Genomic DNA, 25,156 nt, shown 5'->3' on the forward strand with positions numbered 1-25,156 from the left:
TTGAGGGCATTGACCACCGATTTAGAGTAGGTGAAATGATAACATTGAGGACTAGTCCAGATTTGGAAGGAAGTAAAGACTTGGTGTGTTTTGAGGATGAGGGGAGGATGTGGGAGGGGTAAAGATAAAGAACAACAAGAGGAATCAAAGGAGTGTTGGTTTTAATGAAGATAAACAACAGGAAGGGTAATTTGTTTTTCCTACCCACTTTTAACATAAAAGGGGAAATGATCTCTCTAGAGCAGTGGTCCTCAACTTGGGAGAAAGAGGAGGGATCTTGTGCTCCTTCCTCCAAAGGACAATTGGCAACATCTAGAGACATCTTTTGGTTATCACCGTAGGGGTTGCTGGGCTTCCCAGGTGGCACTAGTGGCAAAGAACCTGCCTGCCAATGCAGGAGACGTAAGAGACTTGGGTTCGATCTCTGGCTGGGGAAGATCCCTTGGAAGAGGAAATGGCAACCCACTTCAGTATTCTTAGCTGGAGAACCCCAAGGACAGAGGGGAGTCTGGCGGGCTATAGTCCATGGGGTCACAAAGAGTTGGACATGATTGAAGTGACTTAGAACTCACACATAAGGGTGCTATTGGTATCTAGTGGGTATAGGCCAGAGATGCTACCAAGCACCCTATACCCTTCCACAGCAGAAAATAGCGCCCCCCAAAAATGTCAGTAGTGATAAGATACAGAAACTCTACCCTAGAGAGAATGTCAAACTATGAAGTGTCTCCCTAGATGGAAACACTACCCAGGATTTTTTTTAAACGCCCGGTTAGAGAACTCAGGTTTTCAGCCCCATTCGCACTAGTTTGAGGATGAATGTGAAGGTCTATGAATGGGGGTTAGATTTTAGAAACCCCTCAGAAGGTTGTGGCTGTGACTAGAGCCTTTAAGCTACCTACCCTGGCCCGGGTTCCAGATGCAGACAGCCTCCCATAGAGGCTCAGTCACTGAGTCTGCCCCGGGGGTGGGATGTCCCTTTAACCTCTAGAGCAAAGATGCCCTCTTATTTATAAGGCTTGGAGGCAGCCTCTGCTATTTAAAATGTCCTCTTTCTATTTATACAAGTTTGGATTGTTTTCATAGCTGGAGAATAGCTACACTATTTTCTTCTCAGGCTGGCTTAGATAATTAGTCAATTTCATAGCTATACTATACTCTTATCCGGTAATTTTTCCCTTTGATTTGTTATTTATAAACTAATCATCAAAATCTAAGGATAAGAGAATGGATCTTTTATAGCTGGTTTGTTTTCCTGAAAATGCTAGCAAATCTTTTTGTGCTCTAAAAATACAGAGACAACCTCTATACTCGCTTTTGCTACAGAGAGTGGGTCATTTCTGATTGCTCATTAGATGTTATATTTGGAAAACAGCCTCTGTATTTTGCTCAAATGTGGGGAAATTCCATGATTATCAAGATCACACAGAATGAGATGCCTCAAATAGCCTAGGTTGTCATTCAGTCGCTCAGTCGTGTGCAACTCTTTTGGGAGCCCATGGACTGCAGCCCACCAAACACTGTCTGTGGGATTTTTCAGGCAAGAATACTGGAGTCGGTTGCCATTTTCTTCTCCTGAGGATATTCCCAAGCCAGGGATCGAAACCATGTCTCCTGCACTGGCAGGCAGATTCTTTACCACGGTGCCACCTGGGAAACACAAGAGTCTAGGTAAGACAGATCAAACCAATAGCCCTTAGCATGTATCAGAATCACCCGGAAAGTCTGGTAGAGCACAGATTGCCTGGTCTCATTCCTAAATCAGTTTCTAAACTAGTAGGCCTGGGGGCAGGCCCGTGAGTTTGCATTCTGACAAGCTCTCACGTAATGCTGATGTTCAGTTCAGTTCAGTTCAGTTCAGTTGCTCAGTCGTGTCTGACTCTTTGCGACCCCATGAATCGCAGCACGCCAGGCCTCCCTGTCCATCACCAACTCCCAGAGTTCACTCAGATTCACATCCATCGAGTCAGTGATTCCATCCAGCCATCTCAGCCTCTGTCGTTCCCTTCTCCTCCTGCCCCCAAGCCCTCCCAACATCAAAGTCTTTTCCAGTGAGTCAACTCTTCGCATGAGGTGGCCAAAGGACTGGAGTTTCAGCTTTAGCATCATTTCTTCCAAAGAAATCCCAGGGCTGATCTCCTTCAGAATGGACTGGTTGGATCTCCTTGCAGTCCAAGGGACTCTCAAGAGTCTTCTCCAACACCACAGTTCAAAAGCATCAATTCTTTGGCACTCAGCCTTCTTCACAGTCCAACTCTCACATCCATACATGACCACAGGAAAAACCATAGTCTTGATCCCTGTCTCCTGAACAATGTCATGAACCTCAGTCCATAGTTCTATTTCTCACTTCCATGCTGATGTTGCTGCTGCTGCTAAGTCACTTCAGTCATGTCCGATTCTGTGAGACCCCATAGACAGCAGCCTGCCAGGCTCCCCCATCCCTGGGATTCTCCAAGCAAGAATACTGGAGTGGGTTGCCATTTCCTTCTCCAATGTATGAAAGTGAAAAGTGAAAGTGAAGTTGCTCAGTCGTGTCCGACTCTTAGCGACCCCATGGACTACAGCCCACCAGGCTCCTCCATCCATGGGATTTTCCAGGCAAGAGTACTGGAGTGGGGTGCCATTGTCTTCTCCGATGCTGATGTTACTTAGTACCAAATATTTAGAACTCCATTGTGGAGTTTGTATGTTTGTTTTAATGAATTCTATTTCCATGTTAAATAATGTTTTAAAAGACAGTTCTTTATAAGGTTTTGCACCATATAGTATGTTTCTCTGTTAGAAAAAGTCTGGATTTAGTTCTTTTAACAGATATTCCTGCGCATACACATATCCGAAAGTGAAAAACATTAAGCCTTAAGATGTTTTGCAAACCTGCATTTTCACAGCAACTGCTGCTATGATTTTTTAAGGGCCAATTTGTTTTCTATAATCCTTGATAAGGTCCAACTTAATAAATTTAATAAAATCACCAGAACTGTATCTATGTGAACACACAAAAATCTAGAATTAAAATAACTCTAAATGCCTAGTTAAAATAACTCTAAAAACTCTAATAACACATAAAAACCTAGAGTCAGACTCTAGCTAGGGGCCTGAGTGGCCATGTTTCTCATTTGTTATAAAATATCAGGTAGATATCTTATTAATAATGATATCACCCCTTTTATTTATTTATTCAATCTTTTTTATCATTTTGGTTTATGACAATCACTAAAAGCAGGACAGTATTTTAAAACTTTCCCCCCCTCCCATTTTTGAAATTTTCATTCCTGGTTTGAGATATGATACTCTTTTTAAAAAATTCTTGGTTTCTTGGTCATTAAAAATTAAATAGAAGGAGATCAAGATAGCAGAGTAGGAGGAACCAGAGCTCACCTTCCCCCCACAAACACTTCAAAAATGCATCTACATGTGGAGCAAATCTCACTGAAAACAAATGGGAGACTGGCAGAAAGACCCTTCTACAACCGAGACTGTGAGAATGATCCACATGGAGTGGAACAGGAAGGTAAGAGAAGCAATCACATTAGGAACTTGTGTCCTTAGGAGGGGACACACAAGAGTAGGAAGATCACGCAGGTTCAGAGATCCGCCCTGCGGAGCGAGCAGTTCAAACCACTTTATTGCGCATTCAGCCCTGGGGTCCAACACTGGGAGGATGCATCTCCTTAGGTGGTTTGAAAACCAGTGGAACTGACTGAGGCTCTAAGAAACCTAGAGTTCATCCATGAAGAGCACACACGCTCTGGCTTACTCCCAAAACAAGGCAGAGGAAGCAGATTGGAAGTTTCCTGTGACTACCCAACCCCTGCCCCAGCCCTAGCCAAGCACCCATTCTGGCCCCCTTGTGATCCATGGCATTGCTCAACAGTAGGGTAAAGGCAGCTGGGCCGAAGCAGAGTGCACAGCTGTGGAGGATGACGCTAGCTCAGGCCTGGCACAGAAGCTGAACCAGGTGAGGGCAGTCAATCCTGGCACATGTGGAGGCAGCCGATTAGGAGCAATTTGGAACTGGTGTGCCAGAGTCACCCCCGTGCGGGTCCCAGTTCACACTGGGTGCCCGCTCCAGCCCCCCTTGCTCCAGCACTGCTCCCCTTGAGGGGAAAGGTGCCAGTGCTGAGAGGGGAAAGACCACACACTCAGAAGGGAGACAACCAGCTCGGACTTGATCTTCAGGACTTCTCCAGAAACTTGGGACCCAGCTTGCCCTAATGGGATGGTATTGGTCATTAATCAGAGAAGAAGCCCCGGCTCATGCCTGGCTCTAGCTCTAGCCCCTTCATCTCCAGCCCCACCATCTTCCAAGGTGATTGCCACCAGCACACCCTGGGGGAAGACGTGGCTCATACTCACTTCAGGCCCAGCTCGTCACCAAAGTCACTGCGCTGATGCAGACTATGTAGGGACACTCCCACACAAAGATACCCCTTCAAGACCGGGATAGGTAACTGTTTTCCCTAATTTCACAGAATAAGAGAAAGCTAAGCAAAATGAGAAGACAGAGAAATTGGTAAAATGAAAGAACAAGGGAAAAACTGAAATTAGTGAATCAAAAATAATTTCAGAGTTTAAAGCATTAGTAATAAAAATGCTAGCTGAACTAGGGAAAAGAGATGCGCACAGTGAATTTTAATGAGGAACTAGGAAAAAAAAAACTGAAGAATATAATAACTGAAATGGAAAACATAGTAGAAGGAATTAAAAGCAGACTAGGTGATACAGAAGAACACAAGTGATCTGGAAGATAGAATAATGGAAATCACCAAATGGGAACAGCAAAAAAAAAAAAAAAAAAAAAAAACCATAAATTTAAAAAATAGGACATTTTATTTTTTGATATAGAAGAATTTTATTTATTTTTTGGCTGAGTTATATTCTATTTTATTTTTAAAATTAATTAATTTACTTTAATTGGAGGCTAATTACTTTACAATATTATAGTGGTTTTTGTCATACATTGACATGAATCAGCCATGGGTGTACGTGTGTTCTCCCTCCTGAACTCCCCTCCCACCTGCCTCCCCATCCCATCCCTCAGGGTCATCCCAGTGCACCAGCCCTGAGCACCCTGTCTCATGCACTGAACCTGGACTGGTGATCTATTTCACATATGATAATATACATGTTTCAATGCTATTCTCTCAAATCCCACCCTCACCTTCTCACACAGAGTCCAAAAGTCTGTTCTTTGCATCTGTGTCTCTTTTGCTGTCTCATATATAGGGTCATTGTTACCATCTTTCTAAATTCCATATATATGCATTAATATACGGTATTGGTGTTTTTCTTTCTGATGTATTTCACTCTGTATAATAGGCTCCAGTTTCATCCAACTCATTAGAACTGATTCAAATGCATTCTTTTTAATAGCTGAGTAATATTCCATTGTGTATATGTACCACAGCTTTCTTATCCATTCATCTGCTGATGGACATCTAGGTTGCTTCCATGTCCTGGCTATTGTAAACAGTGCTGCAATGAACATTGGGGTACACGTGTCTCTTTCAATTCTTGTTTCCTTGGTGTGTATGCCCAGCAGTGGATTGCTGGGTCATATGACAGTTCTATTTCCAGTTTTTTAAGGAATCTCCTCACTGTTCTCCATAGTGGCTGTACTAGTTTGCATTCCCACCAACGGTGTAAGAGGGTTCGTTTTTCTCCGCACCCTCTCCAGCATTTATTGTTTGTAAACTTTTTGATAGCAGCCATTCTGACTGGCATGAGGTGGTATCTAATTGTGGTTTTGATTTGCATTTCTCTGATAATGAGTGATGTTGAGCATCTTTTCCCGTGTTTGTTAGCCATCTGTATGTCTTCTTTGGAGAAATGTCTATTTAGTTCTTTGGCCCATTTTTTGATTGGGTCGTAACAACAGAACATTTTAAGGGACCTCTGTGACAACATCAAGGGTACCAACATTCACATTATAGGGGTCCCAGAAGAAGAAGAGAGAAAGGGGTCAAAATGTATTTGATGAAATTATGGGTGAAAACTTCTAAACCTGTGGAAGGAAACAGATACACAGGTATAGGAAACAAAGAAAGCACAAAGAATCCCAAATAATATGAACACAAGCAGACCCACACCAAGACACATGATAACTAAAATGGTTAAAGTTAAAGAGAATTCTAAGACCAGCAAGAGAAAAAACAAAGTTGTATGCAAAGGAATGCCCATAAGGCTATCAGCTTACTTTTCTGCAGAAATTTTGCAGGCCAGAAGGGAGTTGTATGATATATTTAAAGTCCTAAACAGGAGAAATCTACAACCTAGGATACTCTACCTGTCAAGATTTTCATTCAGAACTGAAGAAGAGATCTAAAAAAACTCAGATAAGCAAAAACTAAGAGTCCATCAATACTAAATGTATCCTAAATGGAATGGTAAAGGATCTTCTCTAAGTGGAAAAGAAAAAACTATAACAAGTAAGACTCTATAGGAAAGGGAAATCCCAGGAATAAAGGCAAATATGTAACAAAGACTTCGGGTCAACCACTTAAATAAGCTAGTATAAAGATTAAAAGACAAAAAAATTAAAAGAAAAAAATTGTAAAGTCAACTATAAATACAATAAACAGTGAAGGGGTAAATAGGAAGATGTAAAATACAACATCAAAAACACAAAACATAGGGGAGGGGAGTGAAAAATGTAGATCCTTTAGAATGTGTTTGAGCTGAAATGACTACTGGTTTAAAACAGGTAAATATATCTATGAACCCCATGGTATCACAAATCAAAACTAGAAAGAAAGGATGTCGCTAAAGAAAATTATTAAGCCACAAGAAAGAAACAAAAAGAACAGAAAATGACCAAACCAACCAGAAAACAAGTATAAAGTAACAAATGAGAATAAGTACATATTTATCAATAATTGCTTTAAATGGCAATGGACTAAATGCTTCAATCAAAAGACATAAAGTGACTGACTCAATAAAAAGGCAAAAAACATCTGTATGGTTCTTCTTTGTCCCACTTCTTCCTATGTAATTGTGTAAGTTAGCTCCTCACATTTGCTAGGTAATGACTGGTAAATATATTACTACCTATTTCAAGAAATTTCCTAAAGTTTTCAAAGTTCATGTCCCTACGGTCTTTAAAATTGGTAATATATTTCTTTTCCAATAGATTGGATATATCCTTCAGCAACTGAGATGTAAATAGGCACCAAAAACAGACAACAACAGTTAAAATAGATAAAGGAAATTGCATCAATTTAAAACCTTCAGGGCCTCAAAAGAAACAATTAACAGTGACATGGCAACCTACAGAATGAGAGGAAATACTTACAAATCATGTACCTGGTAAAGGGTTAGTATCTAAAATATAAAGAATTCCTGCAACTCTCAATAGCAAAAAATCTTGATTGAAAAGTGAGCAACAGACTTGACATTTCTTCAAAGCAGATTTACAAATGGCTAACAAGCATATAAAAAGAGGCACAATATCACAAATAATTAAAGAAATGCAAATCAAAACCACAGTGATAAATCAACTGTATTCTAATAATTAAAATAAAAACCCAAGGAGCTATCATCTCACACCCATTAGGATAAGTACTACAAGAAAAGCGAAACAAAATAACGAGTGTTATTTGGATGTGGAGAAATCAGAACTCTGTATTGCTGGTAGGGATGTAAACTAGTATAGCCACTACAGAAAACAGCACAGCATTTCTTCAAAAAACTAAACATAGAACTACCCATATAATCCAGCTATCCCACTTCTGAGTATATAACCGAAAGAATTAAAAGTGGGATCTAGAAGAGATATTTGTACATCCATGTTCATAAAAGCATTATTTACGATAGCCAAGCTGCTGCTGCTGCTAAGTCACTTCAGTCGTGTCCAACTCTGTGCGACCCCGTAGGTGGCAGCCCACCAGGCTCCCCCGTCCCTGGGATTCTCCAGGCAAGAGCACTGGAGTGGGTTGCCATTTCCTTCTTCAATGCATGAAAGTGAAAAGTGAAAGTGAATTTGCTCAGTCGTGCCCAACGCTTAGCGACCCCATGGACTGCAGCCTACCAGGCTCCCCATCCATGGGATTTTACAGGCAAGAGATACAAGCAAATATTTATTGATGGATAAACAAAGAAAAGCATGTTATATACATCTAATGGAATATTGCTGCTGCTACTGCTGCTAAGTCACTTCAGTCGTGTCCGACTCTGTGCGACCCCATAGACAGCAGCCCACCAGGCTCCCCCATCCCTGGGATTCTCCAGGCAAGAACGCTGGAGTGGGTTGCCATTTTCTTCTCCAATGCATGAAAGTGAAAAGTGAAAGTGAAATTCAGCCTTAAAAATAAAATTCTGGCATAAGCTACAACACAGATGAAACTTGGAGACAATAAGCTGAGCGAAATAAGCCAGTCAAAAAATAAATACTGTATGACTCCACTTACATGAGATATTCCAGGTGGTGCTAAAAGTGAAAGTGTTAGTTACTTAGTCCTGTCTGACTCTTTTGTGACCCCATGGACTGCTACCCACCAGACTCCTCTGTCAAATGGTAAAGAATCCACCTGCCAAAGTAGGAGACACAAAAGACGTGTATTTGATCCCTGAGTTGGGAAGATTCCCCTGGAGGAGGAAATGGCAACTCACTCTAATATTCTTGCCTGGAAAATTCCATGGGCAGAGGAACATGGTGGGCTATATAGTCCATGGGGTCCCAAAAGAGTCAGACACTACGGAGCAACGGAATACACACACCACTTAAATGAGACATTTAAAGCAGTCAAACTTTCAGAAACAGAGAGTAGACTAGTGGCTGTCAGAGGCTGAGAGCAGGAGGAAGTAAGGAGTTGTTTAATGGGTATAGAGTTTCAGTCTTGCACAGTGAAAAAAGTTGTAGAGGTCTATTGGATAACAACATGAATATAGCTAATCCTGTTGAACTGTACACTTAAAAATGGTTAAGACAATACATTTGGATGTGTGTTTTGTAATTTAAAAGATATTTTTTAAAAAAGGAAAAGAAAAATAGTGGTGCATAAAGGAGGGGGTTGGGAGAAGGTCCAGAAACACCCTGAGAGTCCTACAGCAGATCAAAGGGTTTACCGAAATGCAGGGTTAAGAGCACCAGTCTGGGCAGATCAGGTCTAGATCCAACTCCACAGCTTATGAGCTGAGCGACATTGTCGAGTTATTTAACTCTGAGACTCAGTTTCCTCATGTATAAAATGGGGCAATACCAGCATTTATCTTCAGGGTTGTTAGGCAGCTTAAATTCACACACATAAAAGGATTAGGAACTGTGCCTGCCACTGTAAGAATTTAATACAGTTTAGATTTTATTCTTATTCCTTCAGATTGTCAACAATTTAAGGGAAGGCAAGCTGTAGCACTGGACAGATGGTTGTTCCAAGAATAAGTGTCTTCTATATATAACAAAAGTGTGGAAGAATGCTAAACATATCAACACCATTCCTGAAAGACTCAGTTGTAGCATAAGTGTAATTAACTCAAGTGATCAATTTGTAGTCTGATAAATTTAAAAGTTTATTAAGGAAGAAATGTTGAGATCAGAAAAGACTACTGTTGACATGATTTTATAAATTTATAAATACATAGAAATACATATTTATTTTTAAAACTTTTCAGAAAAAAGGAATGAGAAAGTGTTGATGGAGGAAAAACTTCCTTCTGCTCTGTTAGGTTCTGTGATGGGTCTGAGGATTCAATTGACAAAAGACACGTTAACAAAAGAAAAGCATTCAGATTTAATTTTGTGAGTGTACATGAGAGTATTCAGATAGAAAATGAAAACTCAAAGACGCTCTTAGGCCCAAAAGCTTATATCCATTTTTACACAACGAAGGATAAATTGCGGGGACGTGACAAGACACAGGAGCTCGGGCAGGGGGCGGTATATCATGGGATAGTGACTAGGAACTAAATGGAGGGAGCTAATGAAAGATTGGGGTAATGTTTTAAAATTTCTTTTCTCTTTATATATAGCACTTTAAATTTAACCTATGTTTTGCCTGCCAGCTGGAACTGGACCTCTTTTTTGGGCTGCCTCTGGTCTTAATTGTGGCCCACAGGCTTCTCTCTAGTTGTGGCGGGCAGGCTCCAGAGTGTGTGGGCTGTGTAGTCCCAAAAGGGGTTTAGTTGCCCTGTGACATGTGGGAATCTTAGCTTCCTGACCAGGCTTCACATCTGGAACCTGTATCCCCTCCACTGTAAGGCAGATTCTTTTTTCTTGTTTGGCTGTGCTTGGTCTCCCCTATGGTCTGTGTGAGCTTCTCATTGTGGTGGCTTCTCTTGTTAAGGAGAATGGGCTCTAGAGTACAGGCTCAGTAATTAACGGCGTTTTGGCTTACTTGCACTGCCGCATGTGGAATCTCCCCAGACCAGGGACTGAACTCATGTCTCCTGCATTGGCAGGCAGATTCTTAGCCACTGGACCACCAGGGAAGTCCCTGGGATTATATTAGATGGTCTGTTTGGACAGGAAATTTCAGCATCAATTTCCAATCTCTGGTAATAATGTTCTTCTCTTCCTTTCACAGGGATGGCACCGTTCTTTGGGGAAATTTCATGTTCTGCTTTTAGGTCGAATCAGACAGTCACAGAGCCCTTCCTGTATCTGCTGTTTCTCTAGTGCCTTCAACTTAAAATAACCTGCCAAAGCCGCATGTTTTGGAAAGTCATGTTCTGAACCTTTCAGAAGAAAAGTGGGTGATACACTATCAGTATCAAACTCTATTACATTTAATGGAACAGTTTGGTACTGCCAGAAGAATAGACAGATTAACTCAGTAGTTAATCTGTACGGAAGTCTCTTCCCTCCCACCTCCCCACCACCACCACCACCTCTTTCCCAAGCAGGTTCCCGAACAGTGTACAGTATGAGAACTTAAAAGATGGTAAAGGAAACTTTTCAAAACAGGAGGGAAAGGAACTAGTCACTGAATGATTATGGAGCAAGTGGGTAATATTTTGGAAAGAATACACAAACTTCTGTATGATTATCAGCTAAAATAAACTTCAGCTGGGTTGAAGACTTTAGGGTGAAATTATGAAAGCACTTGACACCTAGAAGGGGTGCTTATATGATCTTGGAAGGGAAGTTTTCTTTGTTTTTTATTTTTAACTAGAAAATAAGTACTAGAAAATAAGTACTTTACAATATTGTGATGGTTTCTGCCATATATAGCATGAATCAGCCATAGGTAATACATATGCCCCCTCCCTCTTGAACCTCCCACCCACCTCCCTCCCCATCCCACCCCTCTAGGTTGTCACAAGCCCTGGCTTTGGGTTCCCGGCATCATACAGTGAAAGTTTTCTTTCTGAGGAGAAAATAATTTTTTTTAGAAAAGATTTTTTTTAAAAAATCAACATATTTAGTCTGGGTAAAAATTAACTCTGGAAGGAACACTGTATACACACATAATGGAAACTGGGCAATTTTGATCTGTAATTAAATTTCAAAAAATTCATTCTAAACAAAATAATAAATGTATTTGTGTAGAAGGATGTTAACTGACATAGTACCCATAATAGTAAAACTTGCCAAACATCCTAAATATTCCATAATAGGGGAATATTTTAAATAAATTGTTGGTTCCCTGTTTTATACCCATCCTGGACAAATCAAGAAGTGGCAATAAAACTACATTTAGATATATAACCATAAAAAACAACAATGAAAAAAGTTTAAGTGATTGTTCTGGACAGTGAGAATTAGCAATAAGCGAGCTATTTTTTGGTAATTTTATGCCTTTCAATACTGGCTTTTAACTGATATACATCTCTTCAGTTCAGTTCAGTCGCTCAGTCATGTCCAACTCTTTGCAACCCCATGAACTGCAGCACTCCAGGCTTTCCTATCCATCACCAACTCCTGGAGTTTATCCAAACTCATGTCTATTGAGTCGGTGAGGCCATCCAACCATCTCATCCTCTGTCGTCCCCTTCTCCGCCTGCCTTCAATCTTCCCCAACATCAGGGTCTTTTCAAATGAGTCAGCTCTTCGCATCAGGTGGCCAAAATATTGGAGTTTCAGCTTCAACATCAGTCCTTCCAATGGACACCCAGGACTGATTTCCTTTAGGATGGACTGGTTGTATCCAAGGGACTCTCAAGAGTCTTTTCCAACACCACAGTTCAAAAGCATCAATTCTTTGGCACTCAGCTTTCTTTATAGTCCAAATCTCACATCCATACATGACCACTGGAAAAACCATAGCCTGGACTAGACAGACCTTTGTTGACAAGCAATGTCTCTGCTTTTTAATATGCTGTCTAGTTGGTCATGACTTCCCTTCCAAAGAGAAAGCGTCTTTCAATTTCGTGGCTGCCATCACCATCTGCAGTGATTTTGGAGCCCCAAAAAATAAAGTCTGTTTCCCCATCTATTTGTTGTGAGGTGATGGGACCGGATGCCATGATCTTAGTTTTCTGAATGTTGAGCTTTAAGCCAACTTTTTCACTCTCCTCTTTCACTTTCATCAAGAGGCTTTTTAGTTCCTCTTCACTTTCTGCCATAAGGGTGGTGTCATCTGCCTATCTGAGGTTATTGATGTTTCTCCTGGCAGTCTTGATTCCAGCTTGTGCATCCTCCAGCCCAGAGTTTCTCATGATGTACTTTGCATATAAGTTAAATAAGCAGGGTGACAATATACAGCCTTGACATACTCCTTTTCCTATTTGGAAACAGTCTGTTGTTCCATGTCCATCTCTTACTTTCCTACAAAAAATTAAGACTAATAAAATTATCTAAACAGCAGGATTCTAACTTTTAAAAATCACCATAATATAAAGGCCTAAAAAAGAAATATTCACGTGTCAGATGTGGTTTTCACTAGGTAGTAAATATAAGAGGCTTCTAAGGTGGCACTAGCGGTAGAGAACCCACCCGCCAATGCAGAAATGTTAAGGGATATGGGTTCAATTCCTGGGTTGGGAAGATCCCTGGAGAAGGGCATGGCAGCCCACTCCAGTATTCTTGCCTGGAGAATCCTGTGGACAGAGGAGCCTGTCAGGCTACAGTCCATGGGGTTGAAAAGAGTTGGACACAACTGAAGTGACTTAGCATGCAAGCACATGCAAATTATAGGTGATTTTTTTTCTTAGCACTTCTCTGTATTTCTTTTCAGTTTTCATTTTCACCATTACACATTTTTAAACTGAAGTACAGTTAATATACAGTGTTGTGTTAGTTTCTGCTGTAAAGGAAAGTGATTCAGTTATATATACATTCTTTTACATTTTATTTTCCATCATGGTTCATCACACAACATCAAATATAGTTCCCTATGCTATATCACAGGACCATGTTGTTTATCCAGTCTGTATATAATAGTTTGCATCTGCTAATCCCAAACTCCTAATGCTTTCTTTCCCCATCCCCAAACCTTCTTGGCAACTATGAGTCTGTTTATATCTGTGGGTCTATTTCTGTTTCATAGTTGAGTTCATTTATGTCATATTTTACATTCTACATTTAAGTGATTTTATTTGTCTTTCTCTGTCTGACTTAGTCACCTAACATGATAATCTCTAGGTCCATCCATGTAGCTGCAAATGGTATTATTTCATTATTTATGTGTCTGAGTAGTATTTCATTGTATGCATGTATTACATTTTCTTTATCCACTCATCTGTCAATGGACATTTAGGTTGTTTCTGTTTGTCTTGGCTATTGTAAATAGTGCTGTTATGAACATAAGGGTGCATGCGTCTTTTTTGAGTTATAGTTTTGTCTGGATATATGCCCAAGAATGGAGCAAGAACTGGCAATCCAGTCCAATATTCTTGCCTGGAGAATTTCATGGACAGAGGAGCCTGGTGGGCTACAGTCCATGGGGTCGTAAAGAGTCAGACACGACTGAGCGACTGACACACACAACACACATGCCCAAGAATTAGCTTGCTGGGTCATATGGCAACTCTATTTTTAATTTTTCTGAGGAACCTCTATACTCTTTTCCATACTGGCTACACCAACTTATACTCCCACCGACAGTGTAAGAGGGTCCATTTTCTCCACAATCTCTCCAGTATTTGTTATTTGTAAATTTCTAACAGTGGCCATTTTGACTGGTGTGAGGTGGTAACTCACTGTAGGTTTGATTTGCTTTCTGTAATAATAGTGACATTGAGCATCTTTCCATGCGTCTGTTGGCCGTCTTCATATGTTTATATGTCTTCTCTGCAGAAATGTCTGTTTAGGTCTCCTACCCATTTTTTGATTGGGTTGTTTTTGTTGTGGTTCCTGTTGCATTGTATGAGCTTTTTGTATATTTTGGATGAATAATTGGAATATTAAATAATAATATTTATTTACATTATCATTATTAGAATTATATATTAACATTAACAACCAATATATTAAGTACTATAAAGAATTATAAACAATTGATATTAATAGAATTAATATTAATAATCATTTATTTAATGATAGTAAGTAAATATTTGGATATTTATTACCATTTTGAAGTTCTCATCATGTAAGTCTTTTACTTCCTTGCTCAGATTTATTCCTAAGTATTTTATTTTATTTTATTGGATGTGATTTTATGATTTTGGAAATTAAGCCCTTGCTGTTTGCATCATTTACAAGTAATTTCTCCCATTCTGTAGGTTGTCTTTCCATTTTGTGCATGGTTTCCTTGCTATGCAAAAGCTTATAAGTTTGGCTAGGTCCCATTTGTTTATTTTTGGTTTTATTTCAATTGCCTTGGGAGACTGATCTAAGAAAACATTGGTATGATTTCTTTAACATTCTCATTGTAAGAGATTGACTTGCCTGTGTTCTTTTCTAGGAGTTTTAGGGTGTCATGTGTCTTTAAGCCATTTTGAGCTTATTTTTCTATGCAGTATAAGGGTGTGTTCATTGATTTGCATGCAAGCTGTCCAACTTTCCCAACACCACTTGCTCAAGAGACTATCTTCCTCCACTGTATATTCTTGTGTCCTCTGTTGAAGATTAATTGACCATAGGGGTGTGGGGTTTATATCTCAGCTCTTTGTTCGGTTCCACTGAGCCACATGAATGTCTTCATGCCAGTACTACACTTTTCTGAATACTGTAGCTCTGTAGTATTGTCTGAAGTCTTGGAGGGTTAGGCCTCCTGCTTTGTTCCTTTTCTTCAGGATTGCTTTAGCAATTCTGGGTCTTTTGTATTTTTATATATTTATAAAATATATAAATCTGGGGATTATTTGTTCTAGTTCCATGAAAAAATGTTATGGATAATTTGATAGGAATCACATTAAATCTTCAGATTGCTTTGGGTAATATTGCCATTTTAACAATATTAATTCTTCCAATCTAAGAGCACTGTTATCTTTCCATTTCTTTGAATCATCTTCAATTTCCTTTATTACCATTTAAAGTTTTCAGCATGTAAGTCTTTTACCTCCTTGTTCAGTTTTATTCCTAAGTATTTTTTTTAAGATGTGATTTTATAAGGAATTATTTTTTACCTTCCCTTTTTGACATTTCATTGTTAGTGTAAAGAAATGAAACTGGTTTCTGTATGTTAATCTTATATCTTGCTATTTTGCTGAAATCATTTATCAGTTCTAGTAGCTTTTGTGTGGAGTTTTTAGGATTTTCTATATACAGTATTATGTCATCTGTGTTAATAACAATTTAACCTCTTCCCTTCCAATTTGGATACATTTTGTTTCTTTTTGTCTGATTGATGTAGGTAGGACTTCCAGTACTATGTTGAATAGAAGTAATGAGAGTGGGCAGCTTTGTCTTGTTCCAGATTTCAGTAAGAAGCCTTTCAGCTTTTCACTGTTGAGTTTTATATTGGCTGTGGGTTTGTCATAAGTAGCTTTTATTATGTTGAGATATGTTCCCTCTATACCCACTTTGGTAAGAGTTTTTAGCATGAATGGATGTTGAATTTTGTCAAATACTCTTTCTGCATCTATTAAGATCATCATGTGGTTTTGGTCTTTTCTCTTGTTGATGTGGTGTATCACATTGATCTGTGTATGTTGAACCATCCTTGTGACCCTGAAGTGAATTCAACTTGGTCATGGTATATGATTTTTTACATATTTTTAAATTCAGTTTGCTAATATTTTGTTAAGAACTTTCATATCCATATTTATGCAAGATATTGGCCTATAATTTTCTTTTTTGGTAGTGTCTTTGCCTGGTTTTGGTATCAGGGTGATGGTGGCTTCATAGAATGCCTTTGGGAATGTTCCCTCCTTTTCAATCTTTTGGAAGAGTTTGATAAGGATCAGTAAAAGTTCCTTTTTGTATGTTTGGTAGAGCTTGGTTGTGAAGCCATCTGGCCCTGGACTTTTGTTTGTAGGGAGTTTTAGAATTACAGATTTTGTTTTACTTCTAGCATTTCGTCTGTTCAGATTATCTATTTCTTCTTGATTCAGTTTTGGTGGGTGGTATATTTCTAGGAACTTGACTATTTCTCATAGATTGTTGAGTTTGTTGGCATATAATTCTTCATAGCATTCTCTTATAGTTTCTAAAATTTCTGTGGCATCAGTTGTTATTTCTTTTTCACTTTTTATATTGTTTATTTAGGTTCCCTCTCTTTTCTTCTTAGTTAGTCTAGCCAGAGATTTGTCAATTTTTCTTACCCTTTCAAAGAACCAGCTTTTGGTTTAATTGATTTTTTCTACTTTTTAATCTCTATTTTATTTATTTCCTCTCTGATTGTTATTGTTCCCTTCCTTTTTCGGACTTTCGGTTTTGTTTGTTCTTTCTCTAATTCTTTTAGGTGGTAGATCAGGTTGTTCATCTGAAATTTTCTTGGTTTGTGAGGAAGGCCTGTGTCATTATGAGCCTCCCTCTAAGAACTGCTTTTGCTGCTTCCTACAGATTTTGTATGGTTGTGTTTTTATTGTCATTTGTCTCAAGGTATTTTTAAATTTCCTCTTTGATTTCATCAACCCATCAGTTTTTTAGTAAGATGCCATTCATTTTCCATGTAATCCTTTTTTTTTCCTCATTTTTCTGTGATTGGTTTCCAGTTTTATGCTGGAATCTGACACTGTCTTTTGATTGGTACATTTAGTCCATTGACACTTAAGGTAATTTTTGATAGATATGTATTTATTACCAGTTTAAACCTTTTTTCCAGTGGATTCTTTCTTTCTTCTTTGTTCCTTTTTGTTTTTCCTTTTGTGGTTTAATGATTTCCTTTTCTGTTATGCTTATGTTCTCTTCAGTTTTTGTGAATCTGTTGTATGTTTTTGATTTTCACTTTTCAAGTATTGTTAACCCCTTCCTATATCTACTTGCTATGGACTGAAATTCATATATGTTCAAACACATTATAGAAGAAAAAAATCTACATTTTCTTACTCTCCTCCACATTTTATGATTTTTGATGTCCTCTTTTACATCTTCATGTTTATCCTTTTGCTGTTTGTTATGGTTATCATTGTCTCAAAAACCTTTTTTTCGGTTTTTAAAAATACGTGCAATGGCTTACTAAGTGATTCACTTCCTAATTGTGATTTTCTGTTTCCTATAGAATCTTGTTTAATCACTTAAAGAGACCTTTCAATATTTCTTTTAGGATATGTTTAGTATTGCTGTATTCTTTCAGATTTTGCCTGTCTGAGAAACTCTTTTTCTCTCCTTCTATTCTAAATTGTAATCTTGCTGAGTAGAGTAAGCTAGGTTGCAGATTTTCCCCTTTCAAGACTGAATATATCTTTACATTCCCTTCTGGACTACAATATTTCTGTAAAGAAATCAGAGATAGCCTTATGGGGATTCACTTGTAATTAAGTCTTTGTTTTTCTATGCTACCCTAAGATTCCTCTTTTTTTAAAAAATAATTATTTATTTTTGTCTGTGCTGAGTCTTCATTGCTGCATATAAGCTTTCTCTGGTTGTGGCGAATGGGGGCTACTCTCTTTGAGTGTGCAGGTTTCTCACTGCAGTGGCATCTCCTGTTGTGGAGCACAGGCTCTCGGGCATCATGTGGGCTCAGTAGGTGTAGCTCATGGCCTTGAGACCACAGGCTCAGCAGTTGCGGCACACAGGCTTAGTTGCCGCATGGGATATGGAATCCTCCCAGACCAGGAATCAAATCTGTGTCCCCTGCATTGGCAGGCAGATTCTTAACCACTGGACCACCAAGGAAGTTTGATAATCTTCTCTTTACTTTTGCCATTTTAATTATATGTTTTGGTGTAGTTCAGTTTGGGTTCATCTTATTTGGGACCCTCTGTGCTTCCTGTATATGGATATATTTCCTTCTTTAGGAGTAGGATGTTTTCAGCTATAATTTCTTCAGATACATTTTTGGTCTCCATTTCTCTTTCTTCTCTTCTGGAATTCCTATTATGTATAGTTTGGCATACTTTATGATATCCCATATGTCTCTTTTATTGCTGTCATTTTTGTTTTTTGACTTTTTGTCTGCTGTTCTAATTGGGTGATTTCTATTATTTTGTCTTCCAGGTCACATATTCATTCTTCCACATTAATCAATCTGCTATTCATTGCCTATAGCTCACCTTTTGTCTCAGCAAATGAGTTTTCTAATTTTTCTTGGCTCATCTTTATAGCTTCTAGTGCCTTTTTACAATAATCTGCATTTCTATTGATAGTCTTTCTTAATTCCCTCAATATTTTTATTAGCTCCTTTTTGAACTCAGAGTCTTTGAAGACTTACTTTGAAGTCAGAGTAAAGAAGTCTGTTTCACTTTTGTCCTTTCAGGAGAGTTCTCTTGATCTTTTAACTGGAAGTAGTTCCTATGCTTCTTCATTTTACTCATATTTCTCTTGCTCTGTGAGTTAAGGAGAAATAATTATTTACTATAGTCTTGGAGGGCTATTTTTATATGCGAGGATCCAATTTTACCCTGCATGGGTTTTGTATTTTTGATATGAGGGCTGTTTTAGTATGTATGCCTGTCATCTCTTTCCTCAGTGTGTCCTGGCCATTATCCCCTAATAAGAGGCAGTGACTGGTGTTGGGTGACCAGCAACTAATTGGTCCTCCTTTTTGCTCAGTGGTGTCACAGCCCTGTCATAGGTACGGTCTGCTCCCTAGCTGTTGCAGTTGAAGACTCCAAATCCATTTCTGAGCTGTGTTTCTGAGCTGAGGTTCCATGTAAGTGGGATTGGAGCCTGCCACCCATTGTGTAGGCTCACAAAGTACTCTGTTGTGAGCACTGCCCTTGGCCCCACACCTCAATTGTAAGAATAATGACAATCAGTTTTGGTATCCCTCAGGCATTTTTTCCACCAGAACTGATCCACTGAAGTCAGGTCGCAGGATTGCCATGCTCATGCATCTAGACACCCCAGGGGAGCTAAGGAGGAAGTGCAGACCTTGGCCCAGCCCAGCCCCCAGTGTATGTGCCCACAAAGTTCACAGTTGCTAAGGCCAGACCTATCCCAGCTGCAGAAGCACCCATGTCCACTTGGATGTCCCACAGACTCTGAGTTTACAAAGCTCATAGCAGAGACCATAAATCTATGGTTTGTGGAGCTACAGGGAGACATTTCAGCCCTGCGCACTAAGTCATGCAGGCCCCTGGGTTTGCTATGATTTCAGCCCCACTCTGTGTGTGGTCAACCCACTGGTACCTGTTCCTAGAGCCTCCAAGGTGGTGGCTGGCACAGGATCCCTCAGAGGTGGCAGCAGGTGCATGGGGAAAGAGGCTGTGGTGGCAGTTCCTGCCTCCTTTGTGTTCCCATCAGGAATGGGGGCTTCTCTGGTGTCTCAGATGGTAAAGAATCTGCCTGCAATGCAGGAGACCTAGGTGTAACCCCTGGTTTGGGAAGATCCCCTGGAGGAGGGAATGGCAACCCATTCCATTTCCTTTTTTACTCTTTCATCCTACTCAGTTACATGGAGATCTCTCTTATCTGTTCAGGTGTCAGAGGCTTTCTCACAGTGATCAGTTGGCATTCTGTAAGAACTGTTCTGTATGTAGATGTACTTTTGATGTACTTGTGGTAGGGGGGTGAGCTCCACATCCCTGTACTCCACCACCTTGATTGAAGATCCCTTTTTTTGGTATTTCTGAATTTTCAATAAGGAATATAAAGTTTGTTTATAATCATAAAACTAATTGATTGGTTGGTATGAGTTAATTGTGGTTTCAGACTGTGAACTTTAAATCATTGTAACTAGGCTCAAACACATCTTTATTAGTCAAAATAAGAACCATTACACAATCAACACATTTTTGCCAATGAGAAATAAGTTTGTTTATTCCGGTAGTATAAAAATCCATGCCTCGGGATTTGACAAACTCTTGGAAAACATTTTCTGTCTCCTGCTGGTTGTGGAAAGGTTTTCCATGCAAGAAGTTGTTGAGATGCTTGAAGAAGTAGTAGTCAGTTGGTGAGAGGTCAGGTGAATGAGATGGGCGAGGCCCAATTCATTCAACTTTTGAAGTGTTGACCGTGCGACATGTGGTCAGGCATTGTTGTGGAGAAGAACTGGGCCCGTTCTGTTGACTGCTGCAGGTGTTGCAGTTTTCGGGGCATCTCATCGGTTTGCTGAGCATACTTCTCAGATGTAATGGTTTTGTTGGGATTCAGAAGTAGTGGGTCAGACTGGCAGCAGACCACCAGACAGTGACCATGACCTTTTTTGGTGCAAGTTTGGCTTTGGGAAGTGCTTTGGAGCTTCTTCTTGGTCCAGCCTCTGAGCTGGTCATCGCTGGTTGTTGTGTACAATCCACTTTTCATTGCATGTCACAATCCAATTGAGAAAAGGTTTGTTGTACAGAATAAGAGATGACAACTCTTTAAAACAATGATTTTTTTTTTAATTTTCAGTCAACTCATGAGTCACCCACTTATGGAGGTCTTTCACCTTTCCAATTTGCTTCAAACATTGAATGACTGTAGAATGGTCGATGTTGAGCTCTTTAGCAACTTCTCGTGTAGTTGTAAGAGGATAAGCTTCAGTGATGGCTCTCAATTGGTCGTTGTCAGCTTCCGATGCCCAGCCACTAGGCTCATCTTCAAGGCTCTCATCTCCTTTGTAAAATTTCTTGAAGCACCACTGCACTATATGTTGGTTAGCAGTTTCTGGGTCAAAAATGTTGTTGATATTGTGAGTTGTCTTTGCTGCTTTACCACCCATTTTGAACTTGAATAAAAAAATCTCTTGAGTTTGCTTTTTGTCTAACATCATTTTTATAGTATAAAATAAATACAGACAGCAAGTAGTAAGTCATTAGCAAAACAAAAAATAAAGTGAGAAATGTCATTAAAATGATGTATAACATAACCAGATTTATTTAAGAATGTATTTCAATATCAGACGGCAAATTTCAACAATGCAAAACTGCAATTCCTTTTGCACCAATCTAACAAAAACAAAACACGCTATTAATGTTATTATAAAGAAACAGAATAGCATTTTTTCTATGTAAATATTATGAACTTTATTATCTTACATATAATCTGATATGTATCCATCCATTTTCTTGCCTCCCTGAGAAGATATTTCAGGCACTGTAACTATGTCTTTCTTGATCTTTGTTAAATAGAATACAATGGATTCCCACAAATAACTGAACAATCAAGTAATCATATGCCATTGGTCTAGATGTCAGTTCTGATAGGAAGTTTTTTGGGTTACTGCTCACTCAACCAAGTAGTAAATGAGATTTCCAAGAGTTCACTTAAATTATAAGTTTACATAATCTAGGCTTTTTATTTATGTTTTTTAAAAAATATCACAAAAATTATTTTGACGTACTTACACTCAAGATAATATGCAACAGATTTCTCCCTTGATAGGAGTGTGTGTGTCTGTGTGTGTGTGTCTGTGTGTGTGTGTGTGTGTGTGTTAGTCACTTAGTCATGTCTGACTCTGTGATCCCATGGACTGTAGCCCATCAGGCTCCTCTGTCCATGGAATTCTCCAGGCAAGAATACTGGAGTTGATTGCCATGTCCTCCTCCAGGGGAACTTCCTGACTCAGGGATTGAACCCAGGTGTCCTACACTGAAGGAAGGTTCTTTACCATATGAGCCACCAGGGAAGACATATGGGAAAGACTGCTTAACAGTCAGCCAAGTGCTAGGACTGCCCACGTTTCAATTCAATGCCAGAAACACATAGGTGGACAAGGATTTAACAACTTTTTATGGTCTGTCTCAACACACACTTACTTAAGCTATGGTCAGTTCAGTTCAGTTGCTCAGTCGTGTCTGACTCTTAGTGACCCCATGGACTGCAGCACACCAGGCTTCCCTTGTCCATCGCCAACTCCCAGAGTTTACTCAAACTCATGTCCATTAAGTTGGTGATGCCATCCAATCATCTCATCCTCTGTCATCCCCTTCTCCTCCCTCCTTCAATCTTTCCCAGAATCAGGGTCTTTTCCAAGGAGTCAGTTCTTTGCATCACGTGGCCAAAGTATTGGAGTTTCAGCTTCAGCATCAGTCCTTCAGTACTGATTTCCTTTATGATTGATGGGTTGTATCTCCTTGCAGTCCAAGGGACTCTCAAGAGTCTTCTCCAACACCACAGTTCAAAAGCATCAATTCTTCTGCGCTCAGCTTTCTTTATAGTCCAACTCTCACATCCATACATGACTACTGAAAAAAACGATAGCCTTGACTAGATGGACCTTTGTTGACAAAGTAACATCTCTGCTTTTTAATATGCTGTCTAGGTTGGTCATAGCTTTTCTTCCAAGGAGTAAGTATCTTTTAATTTCATGGCTGCAGTCACCATCTGCAGTGATTTTGGAGCCCCCCAAAATAAAGTATGACACTATTTCCATTGTTTCCCCATCTATTTGCCATGAAGTGATGGGGCCAGATGCCACAATCTTAGTTTTCTGAATGTTTAGTTTTAAGCCAACTTTTTACTCCCCTCTTTCACTTTCATCAAGGGCCTCTTTAGTTCTTCTTCACTTTCTGCCATTAGGGTGGTGTCATCTGCATATCTGAGGTTATTGATATTTCTCCTGACAATCTTGATTCCAGTTTGTGCTTCTTCCAGTCCAGCATTTCTCATGATGTACTCTGCACATAAGTTAAATAAGCAGAATGACAATATACAGCCTTGAAGTAGTCCTTTCCCTATTTGGAGCCAGTCTGTTGTTCCATGTCCAGTTCTAACTGTTGCTTCTTGACCTGCATGCAGATTTCTTAGGAGGCAGATCAGGTGGTCTGATATTTCCATCTCTCTAAGAATTTTCCATAGTTATTTGTGATCCACACAGTGAAAGGCTTTGGCATAGTCAATAAAGCAGAAATAGATGTTTTTCTGGAACTCTCTCACTTTTTGGTGATCCAACGGGTGTTGGCAATTTGATCTCTGGTTCCTCTGCCTTTTCTAAGCCCAGCTTGAACATCTGGAAGTTCACAGTTCACATACTCTTGAAGCCTGCCTTGGAGAATTTTTGCATTACTTTGCTAGCCTGTGAGATGAGTGCAATTGTGTGGTAGTTTGAGCATTCTTTGGCATTGTCTTTCTTTGGGATTGGAATAAAAACTGACCTTTTCCAGTCCTGTGGCCACTGCTGAGTTTTCCAAATTTGCTGGCATATTGAATGTAGCACTTTCATAGCATCGTCTTTTAGGATTTGAAACAGCTCAACTGGAATTCCATCACTTCCACTAGTTTTGTTTGAAGCTATGGTCAGAGACCTCCAAATTGACTAGTGGCTGGGTATTAAATAAAAGAGGTAGCCAAGGCTTACAAACATATGATATAACGTGTGATACAGGTTTGATCCCTTAATCAACAAGATCTTCTGGAGTAGGAAATGGCAACTGACTCCAGTGTTGCCTGGAAAATCCCATGGACAGAGGAGCCTGGTGGGCTACAGCCTATGGGATTGCAAAGAGTTGGACACTACTGCATGACTGAGTAGGCACACACGCTACCCCCACCCTCAAAAAAAGAAAAAAACAAACCAACAAAACCAAACAATCTGAAAATACTTAAGGCTCGCATAACCTAAACTCACAATTCTAGGAAATCATCAACTCTCCAGAATTACGAGTTTTCCATTGTTCCTTCTGCCTACATCCCTATTCCTTCCTGGACCTGGGCAGTTGGGTCGGGCAGTTGGCTATTTTTGACATGATTTCCCTTTCAAGGATGCCTTTTAACTTAGGTTTGGTCATGGGACCAAAGCCTGGCCATCTGTATATTCATTCCAGCCCACTGACCACAGAAGAGAGTCCATGTGAACCAAGCTGAAACAGAGGCCTGATCAATGGAGATTTTTTCCGGGAGTTACTAGGAAACAGAGAAGCTCTCTTTTGATTGTTAATTGCCAGGAACAAGAGCAATATGTGCTTGGAGGGTTTGAGCATCAGTATGGGGAAGAAGGTCCATTAGAGGATAAAACTCACTTAGAGGAAAACAGAGCTGAGAGCTGGAAAGAGGGAGAGGCAAAGAACAGTGACAAATAGTCAGAGAGACCAACAGTGTTGATGACATTGGATGTGATATGAGCAGAAGGAAACCTTGACCAGGTTAAGCCATTGATATTTTAGAGTTGCTATAGCAGTTAGCACACCCTGATGAACACACCCTAAAATGTGTAAAGTAATATGTATCTCCCTTCCCAGTGGTTTTATTTATTTGGCTGAGCGAGGTCTTAGTTGTAGCATGCAGGATCTTCTAGCTTCGTTGCAGCACATGGGATCTTTAGTTATAGCATGCGAACTCTTAGCTGTGGCATGTGGATTCTAGTTGCCTGACCCAGGATTGAGCCCAGGCCCCTGCATTGGGAGTGTGGAATCTCAGCCACTGGACCGCCACGGAAGTACCCTCCAGTGGTTTTAGAACATTGGATCTTCTACCCACTCTTTCCACTTTAGAAAGTAATTAAGGGCATATGTTTTTAGAGGAAGTTTAATATGTTAAATAAAAACCCCAAACTAGTAGTTACTACAAAATATAGTTTAATTTCACTCTTCATTATTTCCCACAAAATTTAAAAAATACCAACATACAGACAAGAGCAAGTGAAACAGAAAAGACCTTAAAAGTTGTATAAAAGACAGACCTAAACTCAATATTGTATGAGCAGTGACACACATACACCAAATACTCTGAAATGAATTCAGAAAGCATGTCCCCAGTTGGATGAGTTTCACATCTGGAATGATCCTAAACAAAAATTCTTATTTTATGTGGAAAGGATCTTCCCAGACTTCTCTTAAGAAAGCATTCCTTATTAAACAGAGGCAGACTTATTCT

At 39.5% G+C, this 25,156-nt stretch overlaps 1 protein-coding gene across 1 annotated transcript in view; it reads right to left on the reverse strand.

Annotated features, from left to right (window-relative positions):
* SMCO2 (single-pass membrane protein with coiled-coil domains 2) overlaps positions 1–21,065 on the reverse strand; it is an 85,236-nt gene extending 64,171 nt beyond the window's left edge. The window contains exon 1 of the mRNA XM_013964094.2: positions 20,776–21,065. Coding sequence (XP_013819548.2) covers positions 20,776–21,065 — 290 coding nt within the window. The remainder of the gene's footprint in view (positions 1–20,775) is intronic.

This window comes from Capra hircus, chromosome 5, assembly GCF_001704415.2.
Source record: "Capra hircus breed San Clemente chromosome 5, ASM170441v1, whole genome shotgun sequence".
Classification (NCBI taxonomy): Eukaryota; Metazoa; Chordata; class Mammalia; order Artiodactyla; family Bovidae; genus Capra; species Capra hircus.